We start from the raw sequence: 14,807 nt of genomic DNA, 5'->3' as shown, positions 1-14,807 counted from the left end.
TTAGTACTAAATTAGTTTCACATAGTTTCCATTGAAATCAGTGGAACTTATGTCATCACTTACTTGTCTTGTTGATTTCAACGGGACTTAAATTCAGCTAACTTAGTCTGGATCCAATCCACTGATTATATGATTAATAGAATGTCAGTGGTGTATGTATGTGTTCCATTTCCTCTGGAGATAACACAAAAAAGGGAATAGTCAAAGGACAATGAGGGCGCAATCCTATGGCCGTTATACAGCAGCTAGACAGCCATCAGATAGTTTGGTTCCCGGAAAACCCCACCCCCACCCCCGCTGCCTCATAGGCAGCGTGGATCGTCCCCAGGCTCCATGCTCGGATGAGCAGCACAGAGCAGGGCAAAAGGGGGCGTTCCCAGGGGTAGGGAGTGCAGAAGTGCCGGTACGACCTTTCCTATGCATCGGCCAGCCTCTCCCCCCACCCAAAGTCCCGCGGCTAGACAGCCAAAATTGGCTGTCTAGCTGCGAATGCAGGGGGACTGGAGCATGGAGGAGAAGATCCCCTCTGTGCGCCACCTGCCCTGCATAGGATAGGTGATCGCCTCCAAGTTCAGAGGCAGCTGCCTATCCCAGTAGCATTGCTTCCTGAAGCATTTAACTTTTTACCTCAAATCTGTATTGATATTGAAAAGGGGTCACACTGGCTATGGATAAAACTGGCCTGATAACATATTATTATCTTTGAAAATATAAAATGATTGACATATCTTTGTTTCTGTGTTTTTTTAATTAAAATATTTAGATTCTCACTTTTTGGATCAAACTTGGGCTAAATTGCTTGTGGCTTCTGTTAAACACTGTTCAACAACTTCTAGTTTTTATCTCATATAACCAAAATATCTCCAGATACGATCTTACTATATTAGTTGTTCTTCAAAGACAAAAAGAGTGCAGACAAGAATGAAAAAATATAGTTGATTTATCCTTTTATTCTTGTTCAAACAAATCCCAATATTATGCAAAAGCAAAAATGGGAAATCAGATTGTTAACTTAGCTCTAATAGAGTTTGAACTGTTTGGAGTAAGAGCAGAGTTTTATAAACCTGCACAATACAGTGCCTATACCCAAGGTTTCCTGATCTACAGCAGACCATGCATAAAAAATTCTAATATCAATCATGATAAATCAGCATTAACAATGGGTTGCACTTTCTGTAGCACCTTTACTCCCTACAGAGTGGTTCAGTGTTAACCAGGATAATATTTTCACTCCTGTGTTTCTTGTTAAAAATGAAGTGTAATTTGTTAAAATAATATCTGCTTAAAATAGCCTGTGAAGGAAAGCCAAACAAACAATGTATCTAAACTCTACTGTTCAGTCCAGAGATTGGGCCCCAGGATTATGTGGTTAACTTGGTTAGAACTAACAGGGGTTCCTGAAACCATGATCCTAGCTCATTTCAGATACGAAGTTTAGTGGTAGTCCCTTTTATATCTGTGGTGAGTGCAAATGCAGAAGTAACGGTTAATTTTTGTTGCACCTGGACATTGTAATGTGTGCTTCCGGATGGAGGTGGCAGAGAGGTGGAGTGTGTTATTGCATGTATCTTGCTTTGATTGCTTTGACTATGGCTATACATGTGCCAGCATTATATCTGCACCAGAACTTTTTTCAGAATGTGGTGGGTTTCCCAGGTGACATAATGGTCTTGTACGAATTTCTAACTTTGACATATTGTCAGAACTTTTTATGTACTGGAACTGTTACAAGCTGTTCCAGATCTTAGCTTCCTTTCTGAAAATATGGATTCATAGGTTACCCCTGAATATTTCCATTAATTCTATTCCATGTGGTTGTATGTCTTTGCATTCTCATGCAAGGCTTTATGAAAGAGATTAGGCTGTGTATGTGTGATTTCCCTTTTCTTTTAATAATAAAGCATCTTCCTCAAACTGTTTTAGTTTTAATTTGTGAAGGTGGCAAAATATGCTGTTTCCTAAGTTGTGTATCCAGTAGGTCTTGAAAAGTAGTTTTAAAAGATGTGGATTTCTTAACATGGTGCTTGGTGGACTTTAGTCTAATATAAGGTTATTCTCTCCTCTCCTAGGACTCTTCATGGCAATGATATTTCCAGTGTCCCTGAAGGGTCTTTTAATGATCTTGTGTCACTTTCCCATCTGTAAGTATTGTTACCCTTAATAGCCTAGTGACACTGTACAAATCATTTTGCTACGCAGGATTTGTACAGCTATTTTATGTTCAGTTCCATTTATACATATTATCACTGTGCAAATTTCATCTTCAGAACAAATTTGAAGGCAGGCTGCATTGATGATCTTTTTAAATGTTAATCGGTGACGGAGCCTGAATAAAATTGTAACAAAGATTTTAGCCAATAAAAGAATCTTCACATCTTCTATGTCAGATTCAAATGCCCAAATTCAGCAAATTTGAAAAATCCTGGAAAAGCTGGGTTGTTGATAATAGTGGTTGGGTGAACGGGTGTGCAAGTCATTGTCTGGTTGCATAGGCTAGTGTATGCTGTTTATTGTTAAATTTCCTAATAGCAACTGAAGTTGTTCTAAAATTTCTGGCCCAAATAAATTATCATCATAATCATTTCCATGATAACCACCACCTGCAGATGACCTCCTGCAGGGATCGATTCTTTAGACTAGAAGGAAGGTTTATACAGTAATGAACTCAGGAACTGAGAGAAATAGGATTTGGAATAGATTTTTTTAATGTAGCATTCAAGAGGTTTCTGTAACCCCAACTCTTAATTAGCTCCTTGAAGTTAATTCCATCTACTTTATTCATTCAACCTCCACTCCAAATAATGAGTGTAAAACTAGAAAGCCTCATTCTGGGATAATATATTCTGGGTCAGTTAATTAGCTTGGCTTTGAAGAGCAATGACGTGTTTTGTTTTCAGAATAGATTGTCATACGTGGGCTCAAATCATATAATGTCATATAAACATATTTAGGTTTTTTTAGAATGTATATTAACTGTAAATAATATTGCCTCATAGTGAATTACTGACCTTGAGAATCCAAAATTGTCTTTTTTACAGAAGCTTTGAAATAAACCGGATCATAAGCATAGGCAACCAAATATGCAAAGGACATGTAATTCAAATGTAGTCATTATGGTTTGGTTTGATCTGAAACACATCTCATCCCAAAGGCTTGGAACAGATCACAATATATTAAATATTACCATTATTAAAACCACCTACATCCTACCCCATGCTTGGTCATTATCAAGTTTTTAAATGTTTTAATTGTAGTTGTTTTGCATTTTAAATGTTTATGTTGTAGACCACTTCAGGATGACTTTTTAGATATAGTCAAGTGGTCTATAAATTGATTAAATAAATAATAAATAAACTAGATGCAAAGGAGGACAGAGTTTAGGTACTTTAAAAGCTGCCAAGAAGGAGCTTAGGGTGAAATAGCATGCATGTTTAGACAGAGAAAGGTCCTTTAAGTTCCAGCATCCCCTAGCCAGCTACGCTGACTGAAGAATGCTGGAAATTGTATGACTTTTTTTGGTCTAAACATGCATAGGATCGTGCCTTTAATCATTTTTTGTCCCTGCTTGAAAACTTGCATCTGCCAAAATTCCCTTTGCTGCACAGCTATTAAAGGAAGAGCATCTCTGTTCAGTTTTGTGTCAGAACTTATTAAAAAAGCGTACCTCTGTGCATGTGTAGTGTAGTGTAGTGTAGTGGTGAGAGTGACGGACTGGGAGCTGGGAGATCCGGGTTCTAGTCCCCACTTGGCCATGGAAGCTCACTGGGTGACTTTGGGCCAGTCACAGACTCTCAGCCCAACCTACCTCACAGGGTTGTTGTTGTGAGGATACGACGGTGAGGAGGAGGATAATGTAAGCCGCCTTGAGTTCCTTGCGAGAGGGAGAAAGGCGGGGTATAAATGCAATAAATAAATAAATAAATAAATAAAATGTGTAGATTTCAGGGTTTAGCTTCAACCAGGTTTTACCAGGACTTGGGCCTGGAGCCTCTTTTCAATGCTAGTGCTCAACACAGAGGCATTTCAGTGATAGCAGCAATGTGAGTGTTTCTGAACATGCGCTGATTGCCTACCCTTTATTACTGATTGGGTTCAGTGGTGGGGTCTTCCTCTTGCAGACAAGGAATTACCGGAGGCAAGAGCAGGTCTTTCAGATGTATTGGAAGAGAAAGATTGGTTGTCTTATTTTATGGTGCATGGCTCTTTTCACTGACATGATAGGAAATCTCGGTGGGTTGAGCTCCTCTTCAAATTTAGATAAGCCAATATTGTAACATTGTTCCTCAGTGCGTGCCTTGAGTCGTTTCCAGCCAGTACTACTGGCCAAGCTATAGCTGTTTATCCATGTGCAGCCTCTATAAGGGAGCTTCAGTGAAGTCAAAAAACAGGATTTTCCAAGTGGAATAGAAATGGCATGTGTGCTATCTGTATTGCCCCTGCAGTAGGCCTCTTAATTTAGAGGTGCCAAGATAATGATAAATCAGATCCAGGTTTACTTACAAGGAGTACTTTATTGAGTACCATCAGCACACAGCCCCTTCATGGATCACTGCCTTGTTGTGGCGAAGGGGCTTGCGGAACTCAGTGAAGCCATAAGCTATGCTGTGCAGGGCCACCCAAGACGGACAGGTCATGGCGGAGAGTTCTGACAAAATGTGGTCCACTGGAGAAGGAAATGGCAACCCACTCCAGTATTCTTGCCAAGAAAACCCCATGGAACGTATCACAAGGCTAAAAGATGTGACGCCGGAAGATGAGTCCCTCAGGTCGGAAGGTGTCCAATATACTACTGGGGAAGAGCAGAGGAAATTTCCAAGTAGCACCAGAAAGAGTGAAGCGGCTGGGCCAAAGCCGAAAGGACACTCAGCTGTGGATGTGTCTGGTGGTGAAAAGAAAGTCCGATGCTGTAAAGAACAATATTGTTGAGGAACCTGGAATGTCAGAGCAATTAATCAAGGTAAGCTGGAGGTGGTCAAACATGAGATGGCAAGATTGAACATCGACATCTTGGGAATCAGCGAACTAAAATGGACAGGCATGGGCGAATTTAATTCAGGTGACCATCATATCTACTATTGTGGGCAAGAATCCCTTAGAAGAAATGGAGTAGTACTCATAGTCAACAAAAGGGTGGGAAAAGCAGTACTGGGGTACAATCTCAAAAATGATAGAATCATCTCAGTATGAATCCAAGGCAAACCATTCAACATCACAGTAATTCAAGTCAATGCCCCAACCACTGATGCTGAAGAAGCTGAGGTTGATCGGTTCTATGAAGACCTACAACACCTTCTAGAACTAACACCCAAAAAAGATGTCCTCTTCATCATAGGAGATTGGAATGCTAAAGTAGGAAGTCAAGAAATCACCGGGATAACAGGCAGGCATGGCCTTGGTGTACAAAATGAAGCAGGACAAAAGCTAATAGAGTTTTGCCAAGAGAACACGCTGATCATAGCAAACACTCTTTTCCAACAGCACAAGAGACGACTCTACACATGGACATCACCAGATGGTCAATATCGAAATCAGATTGATTATGTCCTTTGCAGCCAAAGATGGAGAAGCTCCATACAGTCAGTCAAAACAAGACCTGGAGCTGACTGTGGCTCAGATCATGAGCTGCTTCTTGCAAAATTTCGGCTTAAATTGAAGAACGTCGGAAAAACCACTAAACCATTCAGGTATGACCTAAATCATATCCCTGATGAATATACAGTGGAGGTGAGGAATAGATTTCAGGGATTAGACCTGATAGACAGAGTGCCTGAGGAACTATGGACGGAGGTCCGTAACACTGTTCAGGAGGCAGCAACTCAATCCATCCCAAAGAAAAAGAAATGCAAGAAAGCCAAGTGGCTGTCTGATGAGGCTTTACAAGTAGCTGAGGAAAGAAGGGAAGCGAAAAGCAAGGGAGATAGGGGAAGATATATCCAAGTGAATGCAGAGTTCCAGAGAATAGCAAGGAGAGACAAGAAGGCCTTCTTAAATGAACAATGCAAAGAAATCGAGGAAAACAACAGAATGGGAAAGACTAGAGATCTCTTCAAGAAAATTGGAGACCTCAAGGGAATGTTTTGTGCAAAGACGGGCATGATAAAGGACAAAGAAGGCAGGGACCTAACAGAAGCAGATGAGATTAAGAAGAGGTGGAAAGAATACACAGAAGAACTATATAGGAAAGATCTGAATGTCCCTGATAGCCATGATAGTGCGGTCACTTAACTTGAGCCGGACATCCTAGAGAGTGAAGTCAAGTGGGCCTTAGGAAGCATTAGTAACAACGGAGCTAGCGGAGTTGATAGTATTCCAGCTGAGCTATTTAAAATCCTAAAAGATGATGCTGTTAAAGTGCTGCATTCAATATGCCAACAAATTTGGAACACTCAACAGTGGCCACAAGACTGGAAAAGGTCAGTTTACATTCCAATTCCAAAGAAGGGCAACGCCAAAGAGTGTTCAAATTACCGCACAATTGCGCTCATTTCACATGCCAGCAAGGTGATGCTCAAAATCCTACAAGCTAGGCTTCAGCAGTATGTGAACCGAGAACTACCGGAAGTACAAGCTGGGTTTCGAAGAGGCAGAGGAACTAGAGATCAAATCGCCAACATTCGCTGCATCATGGAGAAAGCAAGAGAATTCCAGAAAAACGTCTATTTCTGCTTCATTGACTACACTAAAGCCTTTGATTGTGTGGATCTCAACAAACTGTGGCAAATTCTTAAAGAGATGGGAGTACCAGACCACCTTACCTGTCTCCTGAGAAACCTGTATGAGGGTCAAGAAGCAACAGTAAGTATCAGACATGGAACAACTGAGTGGTTCAAAATTGGGAAAGGAGTACGACAAGGCTGCATATTGTCACCTTGCTTATTTAACTTAAATAAAGTTTAAGTTAAATAAACGCCCCATCACTTCCTGGCGTATAGAAGGGGAAGAAATGGAAGCAGTGACAGATTTTACTTTCTTGGGCTCCAAGATCACCGCAGACGGTGACTGTAGCCATGAAATTAAAAGACGCTTGCTCCTTGGGAGAAAAGCTATGGCCAACCTAGACAGCATAGTAAGAAGCAGAGACATCACCTTGCCGACAAAGGTCCGTCTAATCAAAGCTATGGTTTTCCCAGTAGTAATGTATGGCTGTGAGAGCTGAACTATAAGGAAGGCTGAGCACCGAAGAATCGATGCTTTCGAACTGTGGTGCTGGAGAAGACTCTTACGACTCCCCTGGACTGCAAGGAGGTCAGATCAGTCCATCCTAAAGGAAATCAACCCTGAGTGCTCATTGGAAGGACAGATACTGAAGCTGAAGCTCAAATATTTTGGCCACCTAATGCGAAGAGAAAACTCTCTGGAAAAGACCCTGATGCTGGGAAAGACTGAAGGCAAAAGGAGAAGGGGACGGCAGAGGATGAGATGGCTAGATAGCATCACGGATGCAATGAATATGAACTTGAGCACGCTCCGGGAGAGAGCGCAGGACAGGAAGGCCTGGCGTGCTATGGTCCATGGGGTCACAAAGAGTCGGACACGACTGAACGACTGAACAACAACAAATCAGCACACAGGCGTACCCAGTGGTTGGATCAGACAGCTTCTCTGAACCCAGAGCCATGGAGTAAATGGGTTTTATACCATACATGTTAGCAGTGAGGGAGCATGACAGAAGCAAGTGTTAATTAGCGTTCATTCCCAGCATAGACTAACAGTGCTTGTTCAGAAAGAAAACAATCAGAACTTTCCTACCACAGACACCTGCAGCTTGGCATAACATAGACTCACTTCTCAGGCACATCCTAGGCGCTGATAAGATACTAGCCTTCGTTAGCATGGAATGTGCTGATGCCGTGCTATCAACCTTTGACTCATCTCACATGCTCAGAGGCCCACTAGCAAGGGAATTGCACTAATAATGAACCTAAGCCAAGCATTATGGATCTCTAAGCCGCTCTAACACTACAGGTGACTTGGTTACAGGCCTAGGGCCAATATACTATCTTGCAATGGAAACCCGTACTTCTACCCTAGCCATATTTTATTTTATTCACACATCATGAATTAGGGGCTTAGGATGAACAAAAACTCAGAGATGGGACAAGAAACTGATTGAGGTGGCAGCACCACAATCTTTGGAGATTCCTAGGGATAGTGGTTGAGAAGCAGGGGATGTTGACCAGATGTTAAGCAGGTAAGTGGTGGCATCAGAAATAAGGGGGAATAGTTAAGGAAGATGAAGAGGACTTGTTGGATACAAATAGTAGAGAATTTTTAAAGGAGAAAGGAGACATAGGAAGGAGTGTTGCGAAGGGACAAATGGAATGAGAGTCAGGATTCTAGGAGTAGTATTTATGAAAGTGGAGACGTTTACAAAGAGGAAGAGTTTATGATAGTACTTGTTGGAGATGTGTTGCCTTCTGCCTCTTGGCTATATGGAAATGTTGGTATGTTGCTCTTGCTTTACAGACCAATCTGATATGTTTTTACTCAGAAGTGAATCTCAGTCATTTCAGTGAGACTTACTTACAAGAGCAGAGAATTATAGTTTTTGGAACTTATGCCACCTTGATACAATTTCCATCTTGAAAGTAATAAATAAATAAATAAATTTGAAATTTTGATTTTCTTTTCAACTGTTCCATTTCACTTTTAGTATGTTATATTTAATTAATACAAATGCATAGGTATATGTGATATCTTTTTATAGGGTACGCAGTATATAAATTGATTATTATTATTGTGTGTATTATTACTATTATTATTATTGTGTGTTAAAGCTCCAAATATGCATGTAATGTGTGTGCATGTGTATGTGTGTGCACCAGTTCATAGATAATAGGTAAACAATAGGTCTTTGTGAATTTATAAATAGAGTATAAATTTGGCCCCTTGAAGGAAATGTTTCTGTTGCACTTATTTAATTTTGATGGATGAATCCCTGCCGGTAATTCAACTCATGAACTCTCAGCATGCATTTGGCTAAGGCAGAGTTGTTTAATCAGTCATGTCTGTGGAATTGTATCAACAACATTCATGAAATTTCATCTGTTAGTATTCTGTCTGCTTCCCCCCCTCCCCAAAAAACATTTTTGAGCATGAACTTCATTTTCAGACATTATTTGTGTTATCTCTAACAGAAAATGTCAACATTCAGAATTATTTTTGATCATTTTCTGTGTAAATAACTTTCTCTCTAGGGACTGAATCCAACATGTTTTTCTTCCACAAGAACTATTGCTAAGCACTCCTGTGGAGTGAAAACCTAAATGTCAAAACCAGCCTAAGACCTCTGAGATCATTGCCCTTAACCTTTAGATCATTGTCCTAAAACATTCCACTTCAGTTGCAAGAGTTTCTGTGCTGATCAAGTCAAAGTTATGTTAAATCAAAATCTTAGGGAGCAATCCTATGGCTGCTTGTCAGTGGCTAGATGGCCATAGGATACATTGGTTTCCGGGAACCAACCTCGGAGCTCGCGCTCTGAAGTCGGTTCCCTGAGAACTGACCTTCTCCCCCTCCCATGCGGCCTCGCAGGCAGCTTGGAACAGCTCCGCATTTGGAAGTGGAGCCTGGAGCAGCGAAAACAGGGCGTTCCGGGGTGGGGGAGGCGGAAATGCCGGCACAACATATCCTATGTGTTGTCTGGCAGCCGCTTCCCCCGCTGTGCCTTCCCGCAGCTAGACAGCTGAAATCGGCTGTCTAGCTGCAAATGCAGGGCGGCTGAAGCGCAGAGGGGATGATCCCCTCCGCGCTTCTCCTGCCCTGCATTGGATAGGCGGTCACCTCCAAGTTCGGAGGCAGCTGCCTATCCCGACAGGATTGCGCCCTTAAGCAGTAGATAGTCTTAGAAAGCATGTTCCAATAGCACTGCAATGTGTAATTATTAAAAACATTTTAAATTGTCTGTGGCAATTCAACACCCATTTCCTGTTTATAGCCTTGAACTGTTTATTAGAAGCCAAAGGGGAATACAGGGATTGCCATACTGAATATGTCAGTATCAAGCCTGATTCCATACAATTCTACATCAGCTAGAAATACATGAATTAATATTAATAATTAGCATGTAGTCATGGTTTTCTCACCCTACTTCCCTGTATTCCTGCCAGCAGCTTCAGATCCCCATGGGCATATTTGTCCTTGGACCAAAGAGTAAGAGAGGTAATGGATCCCTTTCATGTGTAATACCAAGGTTCTACTGCCCGCAACCATGTGTCGAAGGTGAGCCTGTTCCAGAATTGCCTTGAGCTAGTTCACATGGAGAGAGACCTGATTATTTCCCAGAGTTGCTGTAGGGGATGGACAGGAATTCAGCCTCATCTCCCTTCAAGGTAGCAACAACCAAACTAAAGGTAGAATATGGACAGGGCTGCCTTGAAGGGAAACTAGATTGAGCATTGTTGGGGTGGAAAGCATCTTCATTCCTTCTTCTGGTCTCCCTGTGTGGACTGCTACTACCAAGGATGATTAGTTTTAGGAGATGGTTTGTCCTCTATAGTCCTCCACAGCTGTAAGATGAGAATATGTGTTGAAGATGTGAAGTAGTAGGAGGTATGACAATGGAAGGCAGAATGAGAATTGTTACTTAGGTGCTGAAACTAGCCACATAACATATCAGGAACCAGCAACAGAGATTAAAGACACACATTGATTATCAGATAGTTTTCTTTTCATCACATTTGCATTAAAAATGTAATCCTGAAAATATTTTCATAACATTGGACAAATAATTGTAGGAACTCTCTGAATAACAGAGTGGGTTGTGTTTATGTGTGTTCATTGTTAAACCCTCCTAGGGCGCTTGGTACCAACCCTTTGCATTGTGACTGCAACCTGCGCTGGCTTTCTGAGTGGGTAAAGGCAGGCTACAAAGAGCCAGGGATCGCACGGTGCAGCAGCCCAGATGACATGGCAGACAGGCTGTTGCTAACAACGCCAACTCACCACTTCCAGTGCAAAGGTAGGTGCAAGCTCTTAGCATGTGCTGCACCCTCTGTTATATTCTGTTCTCATTTCCACATATCATAGGAAGCTGGCTGGCCACTGTGTGAACAGAATGCTGGACTAGATGGATCCTTGGTCTGATCCAACAGGGTTGTTCTTATGTTCTTACCTGGTCAAACTGTCTGACCATCTAGTTCAGTATTATTAACTCAGGCTGGAGCCGGCTCTCCAGGATCTTGGGCAGTGGTGCTTCATATCACCTGCCACCTGATCTTTTTAACCGGAGATCTTAAGGACCTTCTGCATACAAAGTTTGTCTGTGGTACCTCCCAACCAAATGTAATCATGCACTTTGCCACACTGAGGATTGCCATGTATTCCTAACATGTCCTACAACAGTTCTGCAAGGGTGGGAACTGATGTCAGCACTGCCATTCATCAGGCTTTAATGTATCCACACACCTCTTTCTGTCTATAGTAAGAGCTTTTCTGTACCAAGGTTAGTACACATGAGGTTATTGCAGTCACCTTGGTGTGCATCACTTTTTTATCTGAATGAATTTGTGTCTAGCCAATTTAAATAATATGTTGATAGGATAGTATGCAAGAGAAGCTATTTAAGGCTGTAGTCTTTGTAGACAAACAGTCAGTTCACACATAGGCAAAGACTAGACCAACTTTTTTATCTGAATGGCTGGATGCTACCAAGCCAAGCTACATAGTCAGTATTTTCACCAGTCACGTTTGTCAGCACTGTCCTCTGTTTGATTGTCCCAAAGAAAATGCTTGTTCCACTGGTTGGAGAAAAAATACCTTTTGAGTAAAACTGCTTCACCTTTTATAGCATCTGTAGTTGAACTGTCATTCCCTATTTTCAGTACACAGAATTTGGCTGTGTTTTCAAAGTGGTTTAAAGTGTTCAGCTTTGAAGTGAAGGGTTTAACAATGTTTACATGTGTGCTCTCCCTCGCTCTCTCTTCCTCCCTCTCTCTCTCTCTTTCAACCTTTTTTGATTAAACATTTTTATGCAAAAAATAATGTTAACTGTTATCTAACAGAAATCTTATTTGGTTTGTTTGCTTTTTAATGGAAAGCTGCTGAGACCCTCAACCATTGAAAGCTTCTGATTTTTCATAGTAGCAAACATGCATATCTATAGGCAGTCTCAACATCCACCACTAATTTTCAGATAGACACAATAGATTGTAACAACCTCTTGCCTTTCAGACCATTTGCTCAGATTAAAATCTCACATGTGCTTTCCAAATTGTACAGTACTCTATAAGAAGCTATGTTGCCTTCTGTATGTAGGAAAACGTGTGTTTATTTTAATGTATTTTAATGTTTTTAATTACTGATTACATTTTCAGCGTTTTTTTAAACTACCATGGGGCATTGAAGAAAAAACATTTCATGTTGAAAGGGAGCCGCTCACCATCTGTAAATAAGAAACACGACAATAGAAAACTGGAAAATAAATTTGCGTATATGTCAGTTGTTGTTGTTCAGTCGTTCAGTCGTGTCCGACTCTTCGTGACCCCATGGACCATAGCACGCCAGGCCTTCCTGTCCTGCACTCTCTCCCGGAGCGTGCTCAAGTTCATATTCATTGCATCCGTGATGCTATCTAGCCATCTCATCCTCTGCCGTCCCCTTCTCCTTTTGCCTTCAGTCTTTCCCAGCATCAGGGTCTTTTCCAGGGAGTTTTCTCTTCGCATTACTGGAGCTTCAGCTTCATTATCTGTCCTTCCAATGAGCACTCAGGGTTGATTTCCTTTAGGATGGACTGATTTGACCTCCTTGCAGTCCAGGGGACTCGTAAGAGTCTTCTCCAGCACCACAGTTCGAAAGCATCAATTCTTCGGCGCTCAGCCTTCCTTATAGTCCAGCTCTCACAGCCATACATTACTACTGGGAAAACCATAGCTTTGATTAGACGGACCTTTGTCGGCAAGGTGATATCTCTGCTTCTTACTATGCTGTCTAGGTTGGCCATAGCTTTCCTCCCAAGGAGCAAGCGTCTTTTAATTTCATGGCTACAGTCACCGTCTGTGGTGATCTTGGAGCCCAAGAAAGTAAAATCTGTCACTGCTTCCATTTCTTCCCCTTCTATATGCCAGGAAGTGATAGGGCCAGATGCCATGATCTTAGTTTTTTTAATGTTGAGTTTCAAACCAGCTTTTGCACTCTCCTCTTTCACCCTCAACAAGAGGCTCTTGAGATCCTCTTCGCTTTCTGCCATTAGGGTGGTATCGTCTGCATATCGGAGGTTGTTGATAATTCTCCCGGCAATCTTAATTCCGACCTCTGATTCATCCAACCCGGCATTTCTCATGATGTACTCTGCATATAAGTTAAATAAGCAGGGTGACAATATGCAGCCTTGTCGTACTCCTTTCCCAATTTTGAACCAATCGGTTGTTCCATGTCTGGTTCTTACTGTTGCTTCTTGACCCTCGTACAGGTTTCTCAGGAGACAGGTAAGGTGGTCTGGTACTCCCATCACTTTAAGAATTTGCCACAGTTTGTTGTGATCCACACAATCAAAGGCTTTAGCGTAGTCAATGAAGCAGAAATAGACGTTTTTCTGGAATTCTCTTGCTTTCTCCATGATGCAGCGAATGTTGGCGATTTGATCTCTAGTTCCTCTGCCTCTTCGAAACCCAGCTTGTACTTCCGGTAGTTCTCGGTTCGCATACTGCTGAAGCCTAGCTTGTAGGATTTTGAGCATCACCTTGCTGGCATGTGAAATGAGCGCAATTGTGCGGTAGTTTGAACACTCTTTGGCGTTGCCCTTCTTTGGAATTGGAATGTAAACTGACCTTTTCCAGTCTTGTGGCCACTGTTGAGTGTTCCAGATTTGTTGGCATATTGAATGCAGCACTTTAACAGCATCATCTTTTAGGATTTTAAATAGCTCGGCTGGAATACTGTCATCTCCGCTAGCTTTGTTGTTACTAATGCTTCCTAAGGCCCACTTGACTTCACTCTCGAGGATGTCCGGCTCAAGTTCAGTGACCGCACTATCATGGCTATCAGGGACATTCAGATCTTTCCTGTATAGTTCTTCTGTGTATTCTTGCCACCTCTTCTTAATCTCATCTGCTTCTGTGAGGTCCCTGCCTTCTTTGTCCTTTATCATGCCCGTCTTTGCACAAAACGTTCCCTTGAGATCTCCAATTTTCTTGAAGAGATCTCTAGTCTTTCCCATTCTGTTGTTTTCCTCGATTTCTTTGCATTGTTCATTTAAGAAGGCCTTCTTGTCTCTCCTTGCTATTCTCTGGAATATGTCAGACATAATATCAAAATAAGATATACTCTGCTGTAGCAGTATTGATGGCCTTTCTGTGCTGTCACTCATACCATTCACTTGCTAGGCCGCAGGGAGCCTGGAAGCCCTCTCTTGCTGCTGTTCCTCTGCTGCCAGGGAAGGCATGAAGTGCTCAGGAACCTGTACTCCAGCCTCTTAGTGATAGCTGACATCTCTAAATCAGCTATTCCTTTCCTTGATGGGAGTCGTATTCCGACTCATCTAGAGAGTCAGGGAAGCTACAGTGTGGGAAGGGAGGCTAGACTGAGTGTTGCCTGGAAGGAAAAACTCCTCTCTCTGCTTGCAGTTGTCTTGTATCCCTGGTGTGCTGTAGCACTACAGTGATCCTGTAATCCCATACCCACAAAGGACACTTTGAGCAGAGTGGGCAGAACTCTGAATACCTCAAAGAATCCTGGAGGGGTTGAGTGATCAGGGGATGAGTGCCTGGCATGGCAGCTCCTAACTCTAATTTCCACCTGCCCACATCTAGGATGAAGGGAAGCAAGTGGCAAACCATATACTTCCCTTCAACCTAATGGCCATTTGGCCC

At 42.1% G+C, this 14,807-nt stretch overlaps 1 protein-coding gene across 1 annotated transcript in view; it reads left to right on the top strand.

Moving 5' to 3' along the window:
• Positions 1 to 14,807, top strand: part of SLIT3 (slit guidance ligand 3) — a 693,114-nt gene that overhangs the window by 567,358 nt on the left and 110,949 nt on the right. Inside the window, exons 24-25 of the mRNA XM_084838630.1 lie at positions 2,070 to 2,141; positions 10,797 to 10,960. Coding sequence (XP_084694756.1) covers positions 2,070 to 2,141; positions 10,797 to 10,960 — 236 coding nt within the window. The remainder of the gene's footprint in view (positions 1 to 2,069; positions 2,142 to 10,796; positions 10,961 to 14,807) is intronic.

The sequence above is a fragment of the Heloderma suspectum genome, chromosome 2, assembly GCF_057233095.1.
Source record: "Heloderma suspectum isolate Gila_16-S chromosome 2, 16-S_ref, whole genome shotgun sequence".
In the NCBI taxonomy this organism is placed as follows: domain Eukaryota; kingdom Metazoa; phylum Chordata; class Lepidosauria; order Squamata; family Helodermatidae; genus Heloderma; species Heloderma suspectum.
This window is presented reverse-complemented; position numbering and strand designations above follow the sequence as displayed.